General features: G+C 63.8%; 1 protein-coding gene across 8 annotated transcripts; it reads left to right on the plus strand.

Moving 5' to 3' along the window:
* The first annotated feature begins 148 nt into the window (after positions 1-148).
* CIC (capicua transcriptional repressor) lies at positions 149-24,888 on the plus strand. 8 transcript variants are annotated; one of them, XM_074980609.1, is made up of 21 exons: positions 149-265; positions 2,109-4,647; positions 12,293-12,442; positions 12,762-12,975; positions 13,451-13,580; positions 15,702-15,884; positions 16,172-16,337; positions 16,417-16,610; positions 16,736-16,955; positions 17,113-17,288; positions 17,683-18,784; positions 19,076-19,263; positions 19,336-19,472; positions 19,546-19,721; positions 20,437-20,670; positions 21,188-21,618; positions 21,709-21,950; positions 22,137-22,288; positions 22,931-23,062; positions 23,492-23,623; positions 24,193-24,888. In XM_074980609.1, exons 2-21 carry the CDS (start codon positions 2,145-2,147, stop codon positions 24,486-24,488), a joined length of 7,158 nt encoding a protein of 2,385 aa, XP_074836710.1. In that variant the 5' UTR covers positions 149-265; positions 2,109-2,144; the 3' UTR covers positions 24,489-24,888. The 8 variants fall into 8 exon arrangements, with proteins under 8 accessions (XP_074836710.1, XP_074836712.1, XP_074836713.1 ...); XM_074980611.1 differs by having other exon boundaries at positions 23,498-23,623; XM_074980612.1 differs by having other exon boundaries at positions 17,113-17,276.

The raw sequence follows: 24,888 nt of genomic DNA on the forward strand, positions 1-24,888 counted from the left end.
CGACCGGAGCCGCCTCCTAATTGGACGATGCATCTTCCGCTACTACCCAATGGGGGCGCAGTGCGGTGACCTCATAGCTCGGTCTCCCCGGGCTCGGATTGGCTATGTCCGGCCCCGCCCCCGCCCCCCACGTGGGGCGAGAAAGGGGGGTGGGGGGCTTTCCCGGTCTGGGCGCTGATTGGCCGCGGTGGCTCCGCTGTTGCTGAGGGGAAGCGCGAGGGACCCGGACGGGGCGCGTCGGGCCCGGGCCCGGACAGGCCACCAGGTGAGCGTATTGATATGTTAATTAAATGCAAATGACATGCAAATCAGTTTCCCTAGGTGGGCGTCCGGAGGGGCCTCCTACCCCCTTCCTTTGGAGAGTATCTCCCAAACCCTGCGGGGGGCGTGTGGCGGGAGGCGGCGCCGCTGCGGGCGGTGATGGGAGTTGAAGTTTTTCCCAGGAGGGTCCCAGGCGCCTCCATAGACGTGCCACTGTGGGGATTCCATTTCCCAGCCGGCACCGCGCGGCACCGTAGCCTGGCTTGGAGCAGGGTCCGCCGGGGGCCTGCTGGGAAGCGTGGTCTTGCGAGCTGAAGAGCCCCGCGGCGGGAACGATACCACCCCGCAGTCCTCGCGCGACGCGGGAAATGGCCGCTATGCATGCCGGGAGCCGTAGTGGTTCCGCGGAGAGGTAGCCTGGTTCCGCGTGCAGAGATGCGGACTACAACTCCCAAGAGGTGCCGCGCGGGCTCGCGCTTCCTGTTCGCTCAGCGACAGGTAAACAAGTCTGGGCCTGGCGCGGCCTGTCCCCTCCCTCTGCTGTTATTTGCTACTGTACCTGAGACTCCGCCCTCTTCTGCTTGGTATCGGCCTTTCATTGGTTACTGTAAGTGTCTCTCGCAGGTAGAGGCGGGACAAGACCTGGATAATGCCCGCCTCTCCTCGCCTTGAATTGGTCGTTGCCAATGCCAGTTTTGGGGGCGGTTAGTGCGCTGGTTATAGCTCGTGTCTGTTGGTCTCCGTAGCTGCTAGTCAGGGTGCTGTGCACGCGGATTGGTTGGCGGCTCCAGCTGGTTCAGATTCATTCACCATTTTGTCTGTTGGAGTAAAAGGGGCTCGGAGGGGCCGAGAGGGGCTCGGATTGGACCATCCCGTGGGTTTGGGGGTGGGGACCGGGCTGTACCAAGCGTTTGGACAGGGGTCCGGGCTGTACCAGGCACCCCCTAGGACGGGGGGGCAAGCAGGTAAGGGGGCCTTCTGCGCTACCAACCCCCGCCCCCCGAAAATCGGGGGAGCCCTCCCCACGAGCAGTACCAACCGCCACCCCGAACATGTGGGGGAACCCACGAAAACGGGGGAGACCCTCCGGCGTGATACCAACCGACACCCCCCCCGGGAACATGGAGAGAGAGAGCCCCCATTGGGCGGCACCAACCGACTCCCCCTTTGATCATGGGGGGCCTCCCTTGAGCGGTACCAAGCACCAGTCATGTTTCAGCAAAGGGGGAGAATGGCAAGGGGGTGCTGCTGTTATAGGATGGGGTTCCCCAGCTGAGAGGTTCAGTCCTATGGGATGGTGGGGAGAAGGGGGGTCTCTTGGTCTGGCAGTCTAGGGGAGAGGGTGCAGGGGTTGGGGAGCTGGGCCGCGAGTTGGGGGCAGGGATCATCCTGGAGCCAGCTGGCAGCTGGGATGTCCCCCACCATTTACAGGCTCTGGGGGTCTCTAAGATCCACACATGGGGAGAGATTCTTCCCCTCCACCCCATGGGTTAACAAACTGACTGCCTCCCAACCCCCACATATGTGAGTGGATCTGAGCTTAAAGCCCCCTCTGCCCCTGGGGCTGTACACTCCCCTGTGAGTTGGGATGGGGGGCAACCCAGCACTGGGCTAGCAGAGGGCATTGTGTGGGGAGCTGCAGAGCTGGGATGAGGGTGGGAGCCCAGAGCCGAGCTGGCAGGGGCTGTGGGTTGAAAATGAGGGTCCCTGGCAGAGCTTGGGGGAAGCCTGGGGCTGGGCTGGCAGAGGCTGTGGGTTGGGGTTAAGGGTCCATGGCCAAGCTGGGGGAGCCTGGGGTTGGTTTGCCAGACCACATCCATTGACTTGGTTTCCTCACTGTTCCCCAGGTCCTGTGTGTCTGTGCCCAGCCTGGAGGCTGGAAGATGAAACCCGTGAGGAAGGCGCCCAGCTCTTCCTCTTCCTCCTCATCCAGCAGCAGCCGCTCTCCCCCATCCACCCGGGCCAAGACCCAGAAGCGCAGGACAGCTGAGGGGGGGTCCAAGCCAGTAGAAGAAGAAGAGGGGGGCGGCGGAGCTGGGGGGGAAAGCACTGCCCAGCTCCTGCCCTTGCCAGGCTCACTTCTCATGCCAGTGAAGATGGACCCCAGCTTGCAAGAGCTGCCTGGGCAGCAGAGTGACCACTATGAGCCGCCTGAGGAGGAGCCAGGGTGTGAGGACCTCCCAGGGGAGTCCCCTCTGAGCCGCAAGACAGCCACTTTCAAATCCCGAGCCCCCCGCAAGAACCCAGTGGCTGGGGAGGAGTGGAGCGGATCTGAGGGGTCCGGGGTGCCAGGCGAGGAGGGAGCTGCGCGCTGTTCTTCCTCCAGCACTGACACAGCCAGTGAGCACTCGGCTGATGAGGACACCAAGGGGGTCAAGGGGGAGCCATGGGGCCCGTCTCCCGACCCTAGCAACTACGATCTTCGCCAGCTGCGCTCACAGCGGGTCCTGGCCCGGCGCCAGGGCATCTTCCAGCCAGCCATGGTGAAGCATGTTCGGCGTGGCCAGGACCTGGGGGTTCAGTTTGCTGGTGACCGGGCTGTCACGTACTATGAGGGAGCGCTAGGCTCAGGGGCCCTAGATGTGATCCTGGATGCTACACCCCCTGCTGGTGCTGTGGCTGTGGGGACCCGCGTCTGTGTCTGTGTGGCTCCTGATGAGACGGCCTACCACGAGGGCACCGTGCTGGAGGTGAGTCTCAAGCCAGCCTCCTACAAGGTGCGTTTTGTTAACCCCAGCCTGGCCCCCCGCAAAGATGCAGCGTGGGTGCCGCGTTCCAGTCTGCGACTCCTGCGCTCACCCTGGAGCTGGGCCCCTGGGCCCTCCAAGTCAGAGGAGGAGGAGCCCCCCTGCCCCGAGCCCAAGCAGCCAGAGGATGCTGAGGTCTCCAAGATCAGTGCTGGCGTGCGGGGGATTGGGGAAGAGAAGCCTCTGGCTGCGCCCCCGCAGCTGCTGTCACCCCCCAAGTCCCCAGCCTTCGCCCGCCTGCCGGAACAGGCCTCTCCTCTGCTGAGCCCCGAGGCAGGCGGCAGCCGCAGCAGCAGTGTGGTGTCGGTAGAGAAATGCAGCACTCCTGGCTCGGTGCGCTCCCGCACGCCCCTGACGGCTGCCCAGCAGAAGTACAAGAAGGGGGATGTGGTCTGCACCCCGAACGGCATCCGCAAGAAGTTCAACGGGAAGCAGTGGCGCCGGCTTTGCTCCCGTGAGGGCTGCATGAAGGAGTCGCAGCGGCGCGGCTACTGCTCCCGCCACCTCTCGATGCGCACCAAGGAGCTGGAGAGCCTGTCGGAGGGCCGGGCCAGCGGGCTGCGGGAGGGCAGTGCTGAGTTTGACTGGGATGAGACTTCCCGCGACAGCGAGGCCAGCAGTGCCCGTGGCGACTCCCGCCCCCGCCTGGTGGCGCCAGCTGACCTGTCCCGCTTTGAGTTCGACGAGTGCGAGGCGGCCGTCATGCTGGTGTCTCTGGGCAGCTCCCGCTCTGGCACCCCCTCCTTTTCACCCGTCTCCACCCAGTCGCCGTTCTCGCCTGCTCCCTCGCCTTCCCCCTCTCCTCTCTTTGGCTTCCGGCCCGCCAACTTCAGCCCCATCAATGCCTCACCCGTCATCCAGCGGGCAGCTGCCCGCAGCCGGCACGTTAGTGCCAGCACGCCCAAGGGGGCAGGGGGCGGGGTGCTGAGCCCCGAGATGCTACACCATGCCCCCCACCGGGAGCGCCACTCCTCGGGCATTGTGCCCACCTTCCAGACCAACCTGACTTTCACCGTGCCCATGAGCCCCAGCAAGCGCAAGGCAGATGCAGCTCAGGGTGGGCCGGGTGCAGGTACCGACTTCCACAAGAGTGACAGCCTGGATTCAGGGGTGGAGTCTGTCTCTCACACCCCCACCCCCTCCACGCCTGCCGGCTTCCGGGCTGTCTCGCCCCCTGGGCCCGGGCCCTTCTCCTCCCGCTCCCAGCAGGCCTCACCGCTGCTGCTGCTGTCCCCGCCGGCTGGGCTGACCTCAGACCCCAGCCCTACGGTGCGCCGGGTGCCGGCTGTGCAGCGGGACTCACCAGTCATCGTCCGCAACCCTGACGTGCCGCTGCCCTCCAAGTTCACGGAAAAGCCTCGGGAGGGAAGGGTGGGCAGCCCCCGGCTGGGCAAAGTGGGCACCAAGGAACAGCTGCAGGTGCCGGTGCCCATAAACATGGGGCGGGCGCTGCCTTGCAGCCAACCTAGCGCTGCCCCAGCCCCAGAGCAGACGCCCCCTGTGTTCAGCGTCTCCTCACCCTTCCAGCCGGTCGCCTTCCACCCCTCGCCAGCTGCCCTGCTGCCCGTCATCGTGCCCAGCGACTACCCTGGCCCCCCGGCCCCCAAGAAAGAGATCATCATGGGCCGTCCTGGCACAGGTAAGGGGCTTCTGGAAGGGCAGGGGCTCTGCCTGGGCATTCTGGTCTGGCCCCGGGGCCTAGCACATTGCTGCAGAGAGCAGGCCCAGAGTGAACATTCTCCCCTTATTGTGCATTGCTCTTCAACCTGGGGCTGCAAGTCTATGCCAGGTGTGGGGTCCCTGTGTGAACAGCCCCCTGTGCTCCACCCCAGAAGTGGCTGCAGCCCAGTGTCAGATGAGGGATTGCTCTATGAACAGTCCCTGTGCCCCAAGCTGCAGGTGGCTGCAGGGTGCAGGGTCCTTCTAACCCAGAGGTGGCTGCAGCCCAGGGCCAAATGAGGAGTCCCTGTATGAGAAGGCCCTGTGCTCCACTGCAGAGGTGGTTGCATCTCTGAGCTTGGCAAGAGGTTCTTGTATGAACAGGGTCCATGCCCCTCCCTAGAAGTGGCTGCATCTCTGGACCAGGTGGGGGGTGCCAGGTTTGGAGTTGTGCCTTTGCTTGAATGCTAGTCTGTGGATTCCACCATTCTTTTACGCACACACACGCACGCACACACACACATGCGCACGCGCGCGCCTCACCCTGCTCTCTGGCTGAGGTGGGCGGCGGGGCTCAGAGGGTGGCTGAGGATGGTGGGTAAAGTGACTGCATGCGATGCTGAGTGTGTGTGGCCCTGGATGTGTGTGAAAGATGCCAGTGCTGTGAAGTGGTTGCTGTGTGTGTCTCATGCTGCCTGGCCCTGGGCTCTTGGTTTCCCTGCAGTCCCCTGTAGGGCTGTCACTAGATCCTGGCGTGTGAGCCCAGCTGGCCCCTGCCCCTTTTGCCCAGTGTTGCTGCTGGCTGCTTGTGCTCACCTAGGCTGGGTTTGGTGCACCTTGGTGATTCTCTACTGGGCACAGGCCTGGGGTCTCTGATGCAGGGTTTGCAGGTGGCACTTGTGTGCTCCCTTTTGCACCACCTGGGCTCTCGCTGTTCCATTGACACTTGGACTTGCACACTGGCCTTCCATTTCATGCTCTGGTGCAGCATTTGTGCTCACATTCTCTCCCGTATGCTTATTTTCCCCTGGTCTGGGGTTCACACACTCGCTGAACCAGAGCTCTGGTCACAGCCCTGCTTCCTGGGGCCCTTGTGTGAGCTCGCTGGGGAGTCCCTGGGAGTGGGGCCCAGCTTCTTACCCCAGTGCTGTGCATGTGAGTGGGCAACTTGCTCACTCTCCGTCTGTCAGTGTCGGGGAATGTAGTTTGCCGTCTCCTGGCAACTGGTAACCAGAGCGACCATGTCTTTGTGCTCCCGGTCCTAGCTCTATTTATATTGGAGCGAGAGGGGTGGGTGTGCAAGTGGGTGTGAAATGGGGTTGCGTGAGTTCAGGGGACACAACAGGCTGGTCTCTCCACAACCCCTGCAGAAAATGTGCGCACAGAAGCTCACCTGCGGCACACACACACCTAGCACAAAGTCATTTGCACTTATAACACACATGGAGCACACTTCTGCCTCGTTCACGTGCCGCTTGCATAGACTGTCTGTCGCAGAGCTCACCTTAGTTAGAGCCCTGGGGTGCACACATGACTCTGGCACACGTAACATGCCAGGACTTGTTACGTACTTTGTGCTCCCATTCGTCATGGCAGCATAGCATGCAGCGGCCACCCGTTCATCTCTCAGGTACAAGCGTGTGTCATTGTCACAGCTCCGTAACACCCTGCCGTGGTGTCCCCACTTGAGTCCCCTGCCAGTGGGACTGGGGGTTCACCCAGAGATCGGGTGTGGGGTGATGCCTGTTATCCCACTCCCCAGCCACAGCAGTAAGCTTTCTGGGCTGGCACAGCATGCTGGGTGTTTCGTGAGGCTGTGCCCAGGCAGCTTCGCAGCCCCACGGGCCTCACACATTCACCTGTTGTTTCGCACTCACTCTGCAACCCTTTTGGCCCTGCCCATGCATTGCTGTCTGCTTCTGCGTGCTGTCTTCCCTGGGGCCTCTCGCACACTTGCTGTGGCCTTGCTGGGTGGGTCTTTGGGCTCTGGGTCACCTCAGAGACCCCAAGAAGTCCTTGCAAGTTCAGCTGCCTTGGGGGGTTGCCATGGAGACCACGCCCTTTCTGTGCGGGGCATGGAGGATAGGTTCCCCCTAGTTCCATCTGTAGTCTCATGGGTCCCCCCAGCAGTATTCCCCATGGCGTCCCTGGTGGGATGTGGGTTGAGCCCCACCCAGTATCATGGCCTGGCTAGTAGTACCTCTCATTGGAGTGTCCCCCATCACTGTCTGGAGGGGAGCGGAGGGGATCCCTGCCTGTGTCCCTGCACTCTTTGCTGGAGGGGATGGGCCCTGCTTTGTGTGGCGGGAGGGACAGAGACTATATATTGTGTGCTTCGTGCTGCGTGTGTGACTCCGTGCGTCATTGTGGGTGGTTCTGTGCGCCGTAGGCTGTGCGGGGGGCGGCTCTCTTCTCTGTGCAGAGCATGCGGTTCTTATTCTCTGGGTGTGTTGATAACTGTGTCTTGTGCTGTGTCTCTTGCGCCATGTATCCCAGTGCATGTGTTACTCTCTCCATATCTTGTGTCTCCTTTTGGGGAAGTGTCTGGTGTGTGCGTACACCTGCTTTTGGGGTGCTCTGTAGGGCCTGTGTCTCGCTGTATGTGCGTTGAGCATGTGTCTTACAGGGGTGGTGTGTCTCTCTCCCTCATGTGCTGCTCCGCTGGGCCTCTCAGGCCAACTGGAGGGCAGGGGGTGGGGCTGCTGGCTCTCTCTACACACCTTGGCCCAGGGTAAAGTAGGGGAAACCCAGGTGGTTGGGGTAGTGGCTGTGTTGACTGAGGGAGCCTGCTGCATGTGGCAAGCGAGGGGGTGTGATGCCCCAACCTTCCTAGCTCTTACCCCTGCCCTGGGGCTTAATGTGGGGGGAGGTGATCCAAGGAGTGCAGGTGGGCCTCCAGCAGGTTGTGGGTGTGGGTCTGTTGGCCTGTGTGAATGTAGGAGTCAGTGAGTCTTCGTGAGTTTGTGGGTGAGGGGCAGCGTGCCAGTTGTGCATCTCAGTGTGGGCCCTCCCCCAGCATGGCATGGGTTGTATATCTCAGCATATCGGTGTGAGCATATAAAGGATGTAAAATCCTGTTTAATTGTTTAACTGGGGTACGGGGGTGGCTGGAGGTGGCATGGGGGTGTATGCCAGCTGGGGTGGAGTGGCCTGTCCAGCCACTTACCCCGACCTTCAGTGGCACCATTGGCTGGAGCAAACCTCTGCCCGTGGGGGGGCTGCTCCAGACCCTATTGGTAGGCGGTAACCATTAACACCTCTAGCATCTACTCACTTGCTGAGGGTGTGTGAATGAGCAAAAGCATCCCTGTGTGGGTGTGACAGTATGCAGATGACCGTGTGGCTAGAGCAAACTTGTCTGTGCATGTATTAGTCTGTGTATGAACACATGGGTGTGTGAGAACATGGGAGTATTTTATATCCACAGGGGCATCTTTGTGGATTGCCTAATGTATGTTTGAAGTGTGGCAGTTGTATGCGAATGTTTGAAGCCCGGCTGAGTGTGGCTGTGGGAGCAAGTGTCAGCTGTGCATGTTTGTTGTATGCTTGCGCAGACATGTTAGGTGAGTGGAACAGTGTGCAAGTGAATATTAGAAGTGCACACGAGCATGCACATAGTGTGAGGAGCGTGTTAGAAATAGAAAAGCAGTCAAGTAGCACTTTAAAGACTAACGAAATAATACATGAGGTGAGCTTTCATGGCACGGACCCACTTCTTCAGACCGTAGCCAGACCAGAACATCATTGCTGTTCAACATGCAAGGCAGGACCGTTAGCTGTTTGGAATGGAGATCCATCAAATTACTATTCCATGTTAGAAATAGGTGTGTGCGGTGCTCAGGTGTCTTAAAAGTGAACATAAGCACATGCAGGTATCAGGAGTGCAACAGAGCTAGTGTGTGCCTGTTCGAGATACACGAGTGCACAGTGAGTGTTAGAATTGCACGCGTGTGGTGCATGAGCTGGTGTTAGGTGAGTAGGATGGAGCGTGTGTACATAGCAGGTGTTAGAGGTGCACGTAAGGTTGTGGGCCTGGTTCGTGTGGGTTAGTCCACGCGTGGGTGTGGGGAGGTGCGATAAAGGCACGCACGGGCGGCTGTGCAGCTGGTGGGTTAGTAGGGCGTAAGCGGCCGTGCCCCGGGGCCGGGGGCGAAGCAGGACGCGGCTGACGCCCCCAGTAGCCGCTGGCAGCAGCCAATCACCGGCAGCGCTGCCCCCGCCAATGGGGCGCCGAGCCCCGTTCGCCTGGGGGTGACGTCGCTGCGGCGGCCAATGGGCGGGAGGCGTGTGCGAGCGCTTCTCATTTGCATGTGAATGACCCGGGGCCGCGGCAGCCAATGGGGCGGCGGGGGGCGCTGGGGCCTGCGTGACGCGGGGCGCGTGGGGGGGGGCCGCCCTTGTTCCCAGGCGGGGCCGGGCCGGGACCAGCGGCGGCAGCGGCGGCCACAGGCGGAGCCCCCCGCCCGGGGGCGCGCCGCGTGCAGGGAAGCGCCGGGCGCAGGGAGGGGAATGCCCCGCGCCGCCCCCCCCGATGTTCTCCGCGGAGCGACCCCCGGTAGCGCCGCCCCCCCCCGCGCCGCGGCGGGCGCTCGGCATGTTCGGTCAGTGCAGGGGGCTGCAGCGGCCGGGCGGGCGGGCGCGGCGCTCCCCTGGCTGGCTGGCGGGCGGGCGGGCGGGCGGGCAAGCAGGTGTGGGGCTGCCGCTCCGCGGGGCCCCGGCGGCGGGGGCGCAGTAAGGTGCGCGAGCTGCTGAGGGGGGCGGGAAGGGGGCACGGGGCCCCGCCGGGGCGGGGCGGGGCAGGATGGAGGCCCAGGTCCTCTTCTCTGGGCGCCCCGACTTTCCCCGGGATCCCTGCTGGGGCCTGGCTTTGGGGGCAGGGCCCCGCACCTCCCTCTCTCGGGGGTGCCAGTGGCTCCGAGCCGGGGCCCGAACGCGGGGGGGTGGCAGCCTCGGTGCAATGCTGAGCACTGGACTGACCCCCGCAGTTCCCCACCGAGGGGCCGCTCACACTGGGGCTCCCCAGGGCAGAGCTCAGCTGGCGTCTCCCCCGAGCGTGAGTTAACTTCCCAGCGCCGGCCCGCCCGCCAGCGGCGCTCGCTCGCTCGCTCCCGGACTCCTGGGTTCTGCTCGGCCCTGGGAGGGAGGAGGGGCCCAGGAGTTCTTGTTTTTCTCCTGGGCTCTTGGCTGGGGAGTGGGGGCTGGTGGGGTTCATCACCTGGCTGAGCTGAGAGCCAGGAGCCCTGGGCTCTGGGAGGGGCCTGGTGTGTAGTGGGGGAGGGTGGGAGGGTGGGGGCAGAGCCGGGAGACTCGGATTCTGTCCTGGTTCTGGGCGGGAGGGTTGGTGGTTAGAGCGGTGGGGGGCTGGCAGCCAGGACTCCTGGGTTCTCCCCTGGCTCTGGGTGGGCAGTGGGGAGTGATGGTCAGTGCCGGGGAGCTGAGCACCAGGACTCCTTAGTTCTGTCTCTGCCTTGCTCTGTGACCTTGGCTGGTCCTGTCCTCATCTCTCCACCTCAGGGTTCCTGCTTGTCCCTTCTGTGTGGTGTCACAGCAGTGATGCCTTTTGAGGGTGTGCGTCAGTGCTCCCTGCAGGCCTGTGGGTGGGGAGTTGTGATGCACCCCTTGAGGCGGGGGGGGGCTGCGGCAACCACCCCCCCCCGCCAACTGAAATCCCCTCCCATCCTGTCTCCCCCCTCCCCTCATGGGGGATGTGGTCACCGGCCGGAGGACAGGAAGGCAGCGCAGGCTTCCCGGCAGCGCCTGCCACCAGCCACTTAAGGGCTTTAATAATTGAGTTAGCCACACAAGCGCCCTGTTCCCAGGCTGCTGCTGTCATGGGGGCTGGGCAGGGTCCTTAGGATAGATGGCGGGATGCTGGGGGTGTCAGGGCCAAGGCTCTGGCACTGGAGGGCTCCACTCGATGGTGGAGAGGGTGTCTGGCGAATGTCTCAGGCTCGGATGCTGTGTCGCTGGTTGGTGGTCGTGGCATGTGTCCCCTTTCCCTTTGGGGCAGCCCTCTCCCTTGCCATGGGCTACTGCAAGGAGGGCCCAAGTCATCAGAATCTCTTGCTGTGTGCACAGGCCTCCACCTTATTGAGGCTGCAGCCCCTTGCCTGCTGGGCTGGCCATATGGGTGCTGCCTGGGGCAGGTGTGGGGGTCATGGAGCAGGGGCAGGAGGAGGTCTTGTTGGTGTGGCGCAGAGGTTATTACTACGTTTGGGAGTCTGGTAAGACTGTGCGCTGCGGGTTGGCAGAAGTTGGATTGCCAGGGTGTGTTACAGGACACCATGGTGTACAGCAATCCCTTGCGTACCTTGAATTTCGCGTAAGTTGGTCAGGGCTTGGGGGATGGGTTGAGGCCCAGGGCAGGGGGCACCCATGGCTGACACTTTCCTGGGGCTCCGGGCAGGGGGAAGGGGGTTTTAACCCACCTGGCTGCCCTCAGGGCTAGGCAGCTCGGTGAGTTAAAAGCCTTCCCTCGACCTTGCCAGAGTGGTGCCTAGCGCTGCTCTGGGCAGGCAGGGGGACAGGGCTCTTAGCCTGCCTGGCTGCCCACAGCTGTGGAAAGCTAGGCACGCTGACATCCCGGCAGCTTCACATTGTGCGAAACTCGCGTTAAGGTGGGTTTCACAGGATGTGAAGCTGCATAAAATGAGGGTTTACTGTGTTTGTTTACATAGTTGCATTGCCTTGTGGGTCGGGCACAGGGTGTCTGTGTAATATTATTTGCATGGCTGTGACTAGTATTGTGCTGTGTGTGTAATAAGTTGCACCATGTGCATGATAGGACATGTTGCGGCCTATGGCAGTTGTATGGACATACTGTGCTGCTGTTTGTGTTGGCTGGCTTGGCTGCATTGTGTTGGTGTATCTGTATGTGGCAGGCTGAGGTGTGCTGTGGGCTGTTGTGTGGGCAAGGGGTGTTGCATGTGCTGTGATGTGTGGCAGGGCAGTGTTGTGCAGCTGGCATGTGGCAGGACTGCAGGCACTGTGTGTGGTTGTGTCCCCCCAGAGGAAGTGCTGCTCAGCCAAGAGGCCCTGCAGGAAGAGGGGGCGGGGATCGGCTGGAAGTTATGAGATGGGGTGGGGGATGGACCTGGGGAGACTCAGTGTAGTGCTCTGAACTACCCCCTGTGGGGGGCGTTGTGGGGTGCAGCCCCATCCTGGGTGCTTGGGAGGCTGCTGGCTCCCTAACCCACAGCACTTCCTGGGGGTTGTCATGAAAGTAGGTTCCCCAGGACCACTCTCCTCTCCTCCAGCCCACACTGCTGGGTCTGCTCCCCCTACTTTTGCCAGATTCCTTCCTCTTGCTGAGTGGGTGGCCAAGGAGTCCACAGTGGGGATGCAGCGTAGGGTAGAGGAGGAGAGAACTCAGGAGTCCTGGGCCTAGTAAGCGTTCCCTGTAAGCTGGGCGCTTGGGTGGCGGTCCGGGAGAGATTCAGCACTGATAGCCCCCATCAGCTGGCAGAAGTTCCTACTCAGTGCACATAACAAAACTTATTCTGCCCGGGATGGAGGAAGTTCAAGGGAACATTGCTCCCATCCCCCTGCTGTGACCCACTAGACCCCTGTCTACTCCCAGGCGCCCCAGCTGTGTGCTTAACCCTTTGCTGTTCTCTCCTTTCCAGTCTGGACCAACGTGGAGCCGCGCTCTGTGGCTGTGTTCCCATGGCACTCCCTTGTGCCTTTCCTGGCCCCCAGCCAACCAGACTCTTCTGTCCAGCCCAGCGAGGGCCAGCAGCCTGTCAGTCACCCTGCAGTGTCCAGTCAGAACAAAGGTGAGGGTGGGGCAGCCCTCTGTGGAGCCATTTGTGGGGGAAGGCTGGGGGACTGTGAGCGGAGCCCATTTCCCTGGCAGTGCAGAAGGGTCACTGGTTTACGTGTGCGAATCGCCAAAATGGTGTCATCCCAGCTAGCAAGTAATGCAGCCAGCAGGAGAGCTTGTGCCCTGGCATTTCAGTATGACCCACAAATATGGTCTCCACTTTGCTGGTGGTGGTGAGGGATGGGCATCCTTTGCATTTCAGTGTGACTCATCAAAATGGTCCCTCTCTGCTTGCTGCATTCTCATGCTCTGTTGCCCTTTGCCCATAACAGAACCTCCAGAATCAGCAGCCATTGCCCACGAGCTCCCTGGAGCATCCTCAGGGGCTGAGCAGGGGAAGCTGGGGGCTTCCTGTCCTGACAGTCCAGCCTCAGTCCCCCAGGCCACAGCAGCAGCTGGAGGAGGAGAGGGGCCTCCTCCACCGGAGGAGGAGACCCAGGGGCCGCCACGGCTGGACAGTGAGACAGAAAGTGACCATGATGACGCGTGAGTGAGGAGGGATTGGAGGACATGGGAGGTTATGGGAGTGGGGTTGGCAGGTGATACAGGGGGATGTGGCATATGGGGATCAAGGGACGTGAGACTGGTGCACGTGTTGGTGGGATGTGGGGCTGCTGGGGGGTATGCGGAAGATGGGGATAAGGGGATCGGGAGACATGGGGCTGGTGGGGTGTACCGGGGATGGTGGGATCTGGTGGCAGATATAGGGGGCATGGGGATATGAGATCCTGGGGATGTGAGCCTGGTGTGGGTGTAGGCAGGAGAATGTGGGGTGTGGGACTGGCAGGAGATATGGGTGACATGGGGACATGGTGTTTGGGGGATGTGGGGCTGGTGTGGGTGGTGGGGAGGGTAAGAAGGGTCGTCCGTGGGCACATGGTTGGGGCTCTGGGGCAGGAGCAGGCGGATGTGGTGAGCTGGAGGGTAGCAGGGTCACATGTCTGACTCCTGCCCTCCACAGGTTCTTGTCCATCGTGTCCCCCGATATCCAGCTGTCGCTGCAGCCCGGAAAGCGGCGAACACAGTCACTGAGCGCTTTGCCCAAGGAGCGGGATTCCTCCTCCGAGAAGGACGGGCGCAGCCCCAACAAGGTGGGAGAGACCTGCCCCCGCCGTGCCCTATGGAAGAGTATCTGTCCCCCCTCAGCTCCCCAGAGGCCACCTGCTCACCCCTCATGCACATAGGAGAGTCTGGAGAGACCCCTCAGTGCTGCCAAGTCGATGAAATAGGCCAATAAAATCACCCCCACCGTGTGCCCCCAGGTGTGAAATGCTCTAGAACAGGCTTCCGAGCCTGCATGTGGCTGGAACCCAGGTTTTCTCAGAACCCTTTTTGCTGCCCAGAAAAATACAAACACATGTTAAAAAATCGTAATAAATTTTTCCTGTTTATTGTTCATTCACAATAACAGCAGCACATGGGCTGTAACGTGTGTTTGCCAAAGGCTGGTCCTGGGCTGCGGCCCACACGTCGGGAAATGCCGCTCTGGAGATACCCCCCACCCTCCCCGACGTGCTGTGTGTGTGCAAGAGCTCGGAGACACCTGCACCTTCCCTTCCCCAAGGCCGAGCGTGTTCCCTACATGGGACTGGCTGGAAGAACTTGGCCCCCGTCACCCCGTTTATGTGGCGTGAGAACTCTGCCCCCCTCAGCTAGAGCGTTCCGTGGTAACTCAGCCCCAACACCCCCGGCTCCCACATGGAACGCTCCATGAGAATTCACCAGCTCCCTGCCAGGGAATGTGCCGGGAGCGCTCACCACCCCCTGGAGTTAATATATGGAATGCTCCAGGACTACTGCTCCCCTCCATCCGCCTCTTCCTGAGGGAGAGCTGTGATTGGCTGCAGGTGTGCTGTTGTTTGCTACTGACCCCTCCCCTTTACCCAGAGGCCCCTGTTTCCCTTGGAGAGGCATGTGATAGGCCATGTGTGCATTGCATGTTTGCATACTGGCCCCTCCCCTAGGCCTGATCTCCTGGGAGAGGAGAGAACACAGGAGGGGTGAGGAAGGAGCAGGGGCTCTACGGGCCACCCCCTGTACTGCCAGGCTGGAGGGGAAATACAAAGGCTTGGAAGGCCCCACTCTCCATTGTAAAGCAGAGCATCAGCCCAGGGGCTGGCCGTTCGGTGTAGCTGATGGGGGGGATGCGACTGTCTATCCAGGGGAAGTTGCTTCTGAAGAGTGTTAACCAGCTCACACCCTTGCTGAGGCCCCGTTGTGTACTCGGGGTTGCAGAGGGACTCCATTTCAGCTGCTCCCGTTGCAAGGTTGTTCGTGCAGTTTTGTGGCAGGCTGGCTACTCATCAATCCTGGACAGCAGACCCCTGACTCACATGGTTTCAGCTTGCCTGATTCTTGGAATAATGTGAATCAAAATCCACCACTGCTACTGGGCCAGTCAGTTTCTGGCTCCTGTGCATGTCGGCAGCTGGGCCCTTCTGCTCCAGGCTCCCGTCTCCCCTCTGCTTGCAGGAGCTGGGAAACTGACTGGTGCTGCTGTGCCCAGCTCCAGGCTCCCCACTGCCTGCGGGTTCAGGGAGCCGGAAGCCAAATGCAGCAGTGCTGGGCAGTTTCCCAGCTCCTGCGAGGGGAAGGGAGACAAGAGCCAGGCACAGTTGCCTCCTGCTTCCCAGCTCTCCACCACCTGGAGGAGCCAGGAGACTGACCAGCGCAGCAATGCTGGTCATTTCCCAGCTCCCACAAGCAGAGGGAAGCTGGGAGCCAGGCACAGAGCTGCCACCATCTTTGCCACAACAGCCAAGCCCTTCCACCACTCAAAGCCCTGGCCTGGGGGGAACCTGAAGGTGGTAGGACCCCTTGCCCCCTCCGGCCCCTCTTAATGTGAAATTCGACATACGTGTGGTTGCCCAGGAATGCATCCTGCATGTGAGTCAGGAGTCTGCTGTGCCGAATGCCTAGGGAGGTTCGGGGCATGTCCTAAAGATTTATTACGCATGTTCCTTTCTGGACGTCTGATTTGTGCAGAACGGGAACACACACAAGCTTACACCCGAATAAACTCATAAGTCCTGAAAGTGCAGCAGGACTCCTCATTGTTCTTACAGATACAGGTGAACAGGAGTGTGATTGGCCAAGAGTGCATTACTTGTTTGCATACTGATCTATCCTCAGACCCCAATCTCCCTGCAGGAGGGATGTGATTGGCTGCAGGTTGTTGGTCGTTTGCATACTGACCCCTCCCCTTCCCGCAGCGGGAGAAGGACCATATCCGGCGGCCCATGAACGCCTTCATGATCTTCAGCAAACGGCACCGGGCGCTCGTGCACCAGCGTCACCCAAATCAAGACAACCGCACGGTCAGCAAGATCCTGGGCGAGTGGTGGTACGCGCTGGGGCCCAAGGAGAAGCAGAAGTACCATGACCTGGCTTTCCAGGTACAGCCTGGGGGTACGCTGTCTGGGCTGCCAGAGGGGCCATGCTGCGGGGAGATTGGTGTGGGAACACTGTGCTGCAGGTGGTCATGGGGGAGTTTAGGAGTCCAGCAAAGTCAGAGGCGCATGGGTCCCCAGGGCCCATCGTCAGGCAGGAGGGGATGGGGAGCAGAGCGTCCGACTGGAGGGGGCTCTTGGGGGGTTACAGACCATCACACTGGAGGTGGCTTGTGGGGGGGAGCAGAGCGTTGGAGGGGCACTGAGGTGCCCCTAACTTAGCCTGTGTGCAGGTGAAGGAGGCCCATTTCAAGGCGCATCCTGACTGGAAGTGGTGTAACAAAGACCGGAAGAAGTCAAGCTCTGATGCCAAACCTTCAGCGCCGGGGTCTGGGGGGTGCCCCAAAGAGGTGCGGGAGCGCAGCATGTCAGAGACATGCACAGCCACTGTGCCAGGAGGTGAGACCCCCTTCCTGCTCCCCCTGTGCCCCGTTGGGCTCCTCCACACCTGCTCAGCCCCACTCTTCTCCCCCCACAGCCTCATCGGAGATCCCAATACTGGCAGGGCCAGAGGGCAAGGCGGGGGGCGGGAGCCATGCGTCGGGGGAACGGCTGATCCACGTGGCGGGGCTGGGGGCCCAGCACCCCCGGCCTCGGGCTTTCTCTCACAGCGGGGTGCACAGCCTGGAGGCTGGGGAGCGCGACAGCCAGGCGCTGCAGGAGCTCACACAGGTACTGGGGGCAATGAGGGGGTGCATGGGGTCCCCTGCAGGGAGGGTTTTGTGGGGGGCTCTGCTTGGGGAGAACTGGGATGCCCAAAGGCTCCCAGCCTTCACTTGCTCCCCACTCTGTTGCAGATGTGCTCTGGCTCGTCACCCTACCCGAGCGGGAAGGGGCAGTTTGGAGGGCCGGGCCCTTCGGGGTCCCCATTTGCGGCTTCGGGGGAGGGGCCCCGCCCCTCCCTACTGGCCCCGGCCCCCCGTGCTGCCCGCTCCCAGCGCGTGGCCAGTGAGGACATGACGAGTGATGAGGAGCGGATGGTCATCTGCGAGGAGGAGGGAGACGACGATGTTATTGGTGAGGCCCCACGGGCCCCCAGACTGACTGCTTTGGAGCCCGTGGATACCTGCTACCCCCAGGCCCCCTTTGGGGCCCCCCTTCCCTCTCGGCCTTCACTGTGGCTTCTGCAGAGCCCCCCTTAGCTACACCATAGCCCTGCTTTGTGCCCGTCCAGGCCCCAGCGCAGCAGTGCAGGGGCCGGGTGGGAAGGGCGGCACCATGCTGGCATTGCTGACTGCCTCTCCTGCCCCCTCAGCGGACGACATCGACTTGAAGTGCAAAGAGAGGGTGACGGACAGCGAGAGCGACAGCTCCTCAGGCGAGGAGCCCGACAGCAAGGTGGGACTGCGGGTGAGAGGAAGCAGACAGGGATTCTGGGGCAACCACAGGGGTGCTGGGAGTGGGGAGAAGTGGGGAGCAGTATAGGAGGTGTTGTGAGGCAGGGAGGGGCTGCAAGGGGCAGAAGCAGGCAGTGGGTGGGGTGGAGGGGCTGCGAGGCTGGGGAGTGGGGGGTGAGGGGCAGGGATGGGCTGTGAGGTTGGGGAGAGTGGGGGTGGGGAGGGGCTGTGAGGGGCAGCAGCAGGGGGTGGGGAGGGGCGGGAGAAGGGGGTGAGGGGCGGGGAGGGGCTGCTAGAGGCTGCGAGGGATGGGAGCGGGGGTGTGAGGTGGGGTGGGGGGGGCTGCGAGGGGCGGGAGCAGGGGGTGGGGGGCACGATGGGCATGACCCCCTCATGTCTCTCCGCAGGGCTTTGGGCGGAAGCTCTTTTCCCCCGTGCTCCGCTCCCCACCGCCACCGCCCTCCGCTGGGGCCTTCAGCTCCTGCCGTGCGCCCCCCGCGCCGGACCTGCCCCGCGCCCCTGAGCCACAGCCCCCTGCCAAGCCCTACAGTCCCTTCCCGCTGGCACCTGGCCCCTACAAGGCCCAGGACTCGCGGGGGGCCCGGCCTCCCGCCCCCTCACCAGCCTCCCCCTACCGCCGGAAGAGAGCTGACAGCGCGGGGGGCACGGAGCCGGGCCCGGCCGCAGCCTCGGTCATCGCCGCCAGCGGGGCGCTGCAGGCCCCGGTGCCGCCGGAGGCGGGGCGCCCGGCCACAGGAACAGTGCTTGTGCCAGCGCCCTCGCTCAGCAGCTACGCGGGGGCACCGGGCCTGGCGCGCGCCGCCTCCACGGTGGTCACCAATGTGGTCAAGCCAGTGAGCAGCACGCCAGTGCCCATCGCCAGCAAGCCCTTCCCCCGGGGGGCCAGCGAGGGCGGGTCCCTGCTCAGCCCCCTGCCCTCAGAGCCAGCCCCCCCACCCCTGGCCCTGCCTGGCGGGCGCATCAGCCTGCTCTACACCGACAAGAAGCCCCCGCCCCCCACCAGCCAGGCCCCATCCCCGCACCTGGTGGCCGGGCCCCTGCTGGGACCCATGGGCAAGGCCCCGGCGGCCTCCAGCAACATGGTGACCAACCTGCTGGTGGGGCAGGCCGGGGGCGCGACAGCCGGCTCGGCACCAGTCACTGTGCTGCCACCGCAGCCCTCTGTGCAGTTCATCACCCAGAACCCCCCGGGACCTGGGCCCAATGGGCCAGTGCCTCTTAGCATCCTGCAGCCCCAGGGCCTCCTGTCGGGGGCGCCGGGCAAGGCAGGGGGCATCACCCAGGTGCAGTACATCCTGCCGACCCTCCCGCAGCAGCTGCAGGTGGCTGGCGCTAAGGGAGCGGGGGCAGGAGCAACCAGCATCCACTTCACCCTGCCCCAGGCCAGCAGCAAGGTCCTGGCGGCTGCGCCCCACGGCCTGCCCATCCTCCAGTCTGGGCCTGGTGGCCCCAGCACCGCTGTCACTGTCGTCTCCACTGCACCCAAAGGTGAGTGGTGGGGCCTCTGGCCCCTTAGGCAATTGTCTGGCTTGGGAGGTGGGGGCTGGGATGTGGGGCCTGTCTCATCTCTGGCTCCAGGGCAGGGGCTAACTGGCTCAGGGGGGCAGGGAATGGGGCACCGCCATCCATCTGGCTCTACGGTAAGGACTGGCTGGGGGCTGTGCCCAGGACAGGGCCTGGTTGGAGGCTGACCTGGAGGGCTTGTCCCCGCTGGGAGGCAGGGGCTGACTGCCTCTGGTGGCCCACACCACCCTCACACAGCCCCTCTCTCCCTTCCAGCCCAGTCGGTGTCTCCAGTGCAGGCTCCGGGCCCTGGTGGCTCAGCCCCCATGGTGCAGGGCAAGGTGCTGCTGCCTGTGGTGACATCCCAGGTGACAGTGCGGCCTGGCAGTGGGGCTGGCCCCATGGCCCAGGTGGCGCCTCCTTTCCCGTTGCCCATGCAGAATGGAGCCCAACCCACCAGCAAGGTGAGCGCATGTCTGTCTCTGGGGTGCGGCTTGGGATCCTTCTGCTTCTAACTCCCCGCTCTACTCCCCCAGATTATCCAGCTGACCCCACTGTCCATGGTGCAACCTCCACCCCCGCCGCCGCCCGGCGCTGCCCCCCTGAATCCCACCACTGCTGTCGTGGGCCCCCCGAGCCAGGCCCAGAAGGTGCTGCTGCCATCTTCCACCAGGTAGGGCTTGGACATGGGGGGCGCCGTGTCCCTCCCACCTGCCCATAACTCTCTTCCCCCCGCCCCCATCCAGAATCACCTATGTGCAGTCTGCCGGCGGGACCCCAGTCACCCTGAGCTCCTCCACCTCCCCGTCGCAGCCTGGCACCACCACCTACGTGCAGGCCCCTGTGGGGCCAGCTCCTATGGCTCTGGGCTTCACTGCCATCGGGACCAGTGGGCCGGCCATTGTGCAGCCACTGCTGTCAGGTAACGGGGGTGCACTCGGCCTGGGTCCTCCTTCCCCACTTCTTCAGGGTGTTGGCTGGGCTGGAGCTGGCTGGAGGATGAGGGGGATGGAGGTTCCCGCGCAGCTGCCCCCGGGGGGCTATGACGATGTGCTCCTCTGTCCTGGAGCCCATAAAGCCCACGTCCCGGCCAGCCCTGCCTGTTGGGGGGGTGGGGGGTCACACCCTGTGCTGCTGCTCTCCCCCGCCCTCACGAGCCACCCTGCCACCAACTCTCTCGCTCACATGGAGGGTCCACCTCTGCAGCTCCCATTGGCTAAGAACTGTAGCCAGTGGGAGTTGTGGGGTCGGTGCCTGCAGGTGAGTGTGGTGCAGCATGTAGCCACCTGTTCCCCTTCTCCCCAACACTGGATTTACCCCAGGTAAGTGTCCCTCCTAGCCCCACCCCAAAGCCATGAGCCTGCCCAGACCCCACACCCCAACCACCTGCCTTCCAGCCCTCCTGGCCTGGATCCACCCCCCCAGGCTCCCCAAATTCCACCCCCTCCCAGATCTGCCACACGCAAAAGGGGCTTTGTAGGTGCACGGTTCTGGAGGGGCGTGTTGCACGGACACAAGTCACGCTGCACACGGACATCAAACCTGAGAGAGAAGTGGGGGAGGGGGCAGGCAGTGGACGTGGGGGGGCGCTCAGAACATGGCCAGATGTCCCTTACCCTCGTCTTTTCTCTCCCCAGGGCAGAGCCCCCTGCTGGCCCCAGGCCAGGTGGGGGTTTCCCCACTGCCCAACCCCCAGCTGCCCCCCTCCTGCAGCGGTCCAGTGATCACAGCCATCTACCCGGGCCCTCCAAGCACTGGCCCCACCCCACCGCCCACCCACAGCCTGGTCTACAGCGTGGCTAGTCCTGCCTCCATCCTGCCCAAGGGAAGCAGTGTCAGCCAGCAGAGCATGCCAGCGCCAGGACCCATGGGTATGATGGGTGGGGCTGGGTAGGGCCAGGCCAGACCAGACCAGGTCCCACTCGCATGGTCACAGGCTGGGGGTGTGGTCAAGGAACCATGGGATGGAGCTAGAGAGGGACGGATGCCTGTCCCTATCGGCAGAGCATCCCTGTCCATTGGGTGGGCCAGGGCCCCGGGCAGCTTAGCCCACCGGCAGGAGCCTGGCATTGGCAGCTGGGTTGGGCCCGGCCTGCCCCTGCACTCGCCAGGAGCAGGAAATGAAGCCACTTGGCCCTGGCCCATTCTGCTGCCAGTGTCTGGCTGTGATGCTCCCTGGGTGGGGGATGGGGTGACAGCTGGTGAGTGGGGGACCTGATCCCTGCTGCAGGGGCAGAGCAGGGTGAGATAAGTGTGGGTGGGTGAGGGGCTGTGGGCTGGGGGTCTGGGCTCTGCGCTCATGGCATTGAATGGGGGGACAGCTGTGGCAGGGGGCGTAAGATGGGGCTCCCTAAAGACACCCATGACTGACTTTTTCTCCCCCCACAGGCTCCCTCGCCTTCCCCCCAGCTCCTGCCCGGCCTCCCCGACCCCCCCCAAAGCCTCCCCAGAAGGTGAAGGCCATGATCGCCAACATCCCTGTGGGCTCCTGTGAGTCAGCCCATTCTCCAAGCCCCACCCGGCCACCTGGGGGTCAGCAGCCAGAGCCTGGGGCCCCACCCCGAGTGTCGCAGGAGCTGGAGAGCCCCAAGGAGCCCCCAGAGCCCACGGTCCCCTCCCCTTCCCCCCGGCCTACCCCAGCCCAGGAGCCAGAGAGCTGGGATGGGCCCCCCACTTCACCAGCACCCCCGGCGCCTGAGGCCAACAGCGGCGAGGGCTGGAGCCAGCGGGAGGCAGGGCTGGAACCTGGGGAGGAGCGACTGCCCCGAGAACCGGCGGGTGCACCTGGAGCTGCCCCAGGGGGCAAGGGCCCTGAGACGGTGAGCGACCTGCCCCATCCATCCCCTGCTTGCCTCCCGTCTCCAAAGGCCTTTCCCACCCCTTGTGCTAATGCTTCTCTCCCTCCACAGGCCCCCCGGGCGCCCGTCTCTCCTGATTGGAGGGTCCCTGCTCCTGAGAGTCGCCCTGAAGGCCCAGTCCCCCCTGCAGGCTCCTCATCTTCCTCGCTCAGCCCTGCCCCTGGGGAGGGCCCCCGGGGGGCAGGTCCCTCCCCCGGTGCGTCCGAGGGCCTGGAGCGCAAGGAGGCGGGGGGTGGCAAGAAGGTGAAGGTCCGGCCGCCCCCGCTGAAGAAGACCTTCGATTCGGTGGACAAGTGAGTGATGGTGGAGCCGGGGTCGGCTGCTTGGAGGGCTCGGGGTCCCCTGGCTTCGGTCACGGTTCAGGAGGAGCTTGGTCCAGGCCAGCCCCTGGATGGCGAGTCCTGACCCGGCGGGGGCAGAGGAGGGGCCCTGGCGCCCAGGGGAGCTGGTACATGACGCCGAGGCCCTGTCCCCAGCAGGGTTCTCTCTGAGGTGGATTTTGAGGAGCGCTTTGCCGAGCTGCCCGAGTTCAAGCCTGAGGAGGTGCTGCCCTCCCCCACCCTGCAGTCACTGGCCACCTCCCCCCGTGCCATTCTGGGCAGCTACCGCAAGAAACGCAAGAACTCCACTGGTGAGCGGAGGGCGGGAGGGAGGGGCCTGAGTGAATGGGGGGCGGGGCGGGAGGGAGGGAGGGAGGAGCCTGAGTGAATGGGGGGTGGGGCGGGGCGGGAGGGAGGGAGGAGCCTGAGTGAATGGGGGGTGGGGCGGGAGGGAGGGAGGGGCCTGAGTGAATGGGGGGCGGGGCGGGAGGGAGGGAGGGGCCTGAGTGAATGGGGGGCGGGGCGGGAGGGAGGGGCCTGAGTGAATGGGGGGGCGGGGCCTGAGTGAATGGGGGGGCGGGGTGGGAGGGAGGGAGGGAGGGGCCTGAGTGAATGGGGGGGTGGGAGGGAGGGAGGGGCCTGAGTGAATGGGGGGGTGGGGCAGGGCGGGGTGGGAGGGAGGGAGGAGCCTGAGTGAATGGGGGGGGCGGGAGGGAGGGAGGGAGGGGCCTGAGTGAATGGGGGGGCGGGGCAGGGCGGGGCGGGAGGGAGGGAGGAGCCTGAGTGAATGCGGGGGTGGGGCAGGGGAGGGAGGGAAGGGCCTGAATGAATGGCGGGGCGGGGCGGGGCGGGGTGGGAGGGAGGGAGGGGCCTGAGTGAAGGGCAGTGGGGCGGGAGTGGCACTGACAGGCTGGGAGCAGGCAGGAGCTCGTTATCTTTTCGGCCTTCCCCAGATCTGGACTCCTCCACGGAGGACCCCATCTCGCCCAAGCGGAAGATGCGGCGTCGCTCCAGCTGCAGCTCAGAGCCCAACACGCCCAAGAGCGCCAAGTGCGAGGGCGACATCTTCACCTTTGACAAGACGGGTGAGGCCTGAGGGCAGGGCCTGGCCGGGGACAGTGGCTAGAGTGGGGTCTGGAAGAGCATGGGGCAGGGTTCACCTGGGGGGAGGGCCTGGAGAAGGGGCAGGGTTCACCCTGGGGGGCAGGGCCTGGAGAAGGGGCAGGGTTCACCCTGGGGGGCAGGGCCTGGAGAAGGGGCAGGGTTCCCCTGGGGGCAGGGCCTGGAGAAGGGGGAGGGTTTCACCTGGGGGCAGGGCCTGGAGAAGCGGGAGGGTTTCCCCTGGGGGGCAGGGCTCACCCTTGGGGCAGGTCGAGGGGGTGGCTCGTCTGGGGTAGGCTGGAGGACGGGGTGGTGTTGGCTTCAGGAGTGGGACCGGAAGAGGGAGTGGCCAAGGGGGAGGTGCGGGATCACTGGGGCAGGGCAGTGTAGATTCTCACGGCCCCTCCCCCCAGGTGCAGAGGCAGAGGATGTGCTGGGGGAGTTGGAGTACGAGAAGGTCCCGTACTCGTCGCTGCGGCGCACCTTGGACCAGAGGCGGGCACTGGTCATGCAGCTGTTCCAGGACCATGGCTTCTTCCCTTCAGGCCAGTGCTGCCAGGCCACAGTCAGCGCAGTGCTAGGGGCAGTTCATGGGTCGGGGTGCAGGGGCTGTTGGGTGAGGTGGCTGGGGGCACCATGGTGCAGGGTGGGGTCCCAGAGACTGTTGAGGAAGGGCATTGGGGACACCATGGGGCAGGATGGGGGTGCCAGGGACTGTTGGGGGAGGTTGGGAGAACCATGGGGTCAGGTGGGGCTGCCAGGGATTTTTGGGCGATGGTGTGGGCTGAGTGCACCAGGGGTAGCTGCGGGGGTGGGCAGGGGGGCTTGAGGGCCCCATGGGGCCCGGAAGCTCTCCTGGAGTGATGCAGCAACAGTTGTGAGCCTCCTGGTGTGTTGAGTCCAGGACTGGAGCAGGACCCTAAGCCCTGGTGATTTCATAGCTCAGCACTGGGGATGCAGGCATCTGCTTTGAGTCCTGACTCAAACAGCAGTGCACCCCCGGTGCTCAGCAAGGGCTGCCCGTAGAACTAGAAGGGCTGCATCCCAGTGCTCGGCGGGGGTCCCCGTATGGCCGGCCCCCCATGTTGCTGATGTGGTGTCTTGTCTCCCACAGCCCAGGCCACAGCAGCATTCCAGGCTCGCTACTCCGACATCTTCCCCACCAAGGTCTGCCTGCAGCTGAAGATCCGAGAGGTGCGGCAGAAGATCATGCAGGCAGCCACCCCCACCGAGCAGGCGCCCAGCACGCCTGAGCCAGGGGGCCCGGTCAGTGGCAGCGCCACCGAGGGGCAGCCCCCAGAGCCCACTGCCCCCCAGGACTCAGAGCCAGGAGCAGAGACGGGTGGCAGCAGCAGTTGGGACAATAACCAGCCATCTCCTGCAGGGGGCGCTGCAGGCAGCAGCAGATGAAGGGCCTTGCGTGGCACAGCTGGAAGCAAAGCATTCTGGGAGCTTTGCCACCTCCCTGCTCTGCCTGGGCCAGCCAGGGCCCCCGCGCAGACTGCACCTCGCCCGCCCGCCAGGACTGCGCTCTGCAGCCGGCACCCGCGCGCCCCTGCTTGGGTGGTCTGCCCCACCCCTGCACCAGCCCCTCGCCCGCCTGGGATGCTCTGCTGCACCACAGCACCAGGGCTGGCCCCCGACCGCCGGGATGGTCTGCTCTGCTGGATGCCATCCCATCCCCCCAGTTCTGGCACCTGGCTCCACCCATTGCCGCCTCTGGCCCTGCCTCTGTCGCCATGGAGACCACAGGCTCATGGACACCTGCAAAGTGACAACTTTTAATAATGTTAAATATTTTGAGACCTGA

Source organism: Carettochelys insculpta, chromosome 30, assembly GCF_033958435.1.
Source record: "Carettochelys insculpta isolate YL-2023 chromosome 30, ASM3395843v1, whole genome shotgun sequence".
Lineage (NCBI taxonomy): Eukaryota > Metazoa > Chordata > Testudines > Carettochelyidae > Carettochelys > Carettochelys insculpta.

Excerpts from the sequence above, each read along its gene's own strand:
- CIC (XM_074980609.1), top strand. The coding sequence starts at position 2,145 with ATGAAACCCGTGAGGAAGGCGCCCAGCTCTTCCTCTTCCTCCTCATCC. Across the intron at positions 23,063-23,491 it reads CTTCACCTTTGACAAGACGG|GTGCAGAGGCAGAGGATGTG; the intron begins GTGAGGCCTGAG and ends CCCTCCCCCCAG. Across the intron at positions 23,624-24,192 it reads CCATGGCTTCTTCCCTTCAG|CCCAGGCCACAGCAGCATTC; the intron begins GCCAGTGCTGCC and ends TGTCTCCCACAG.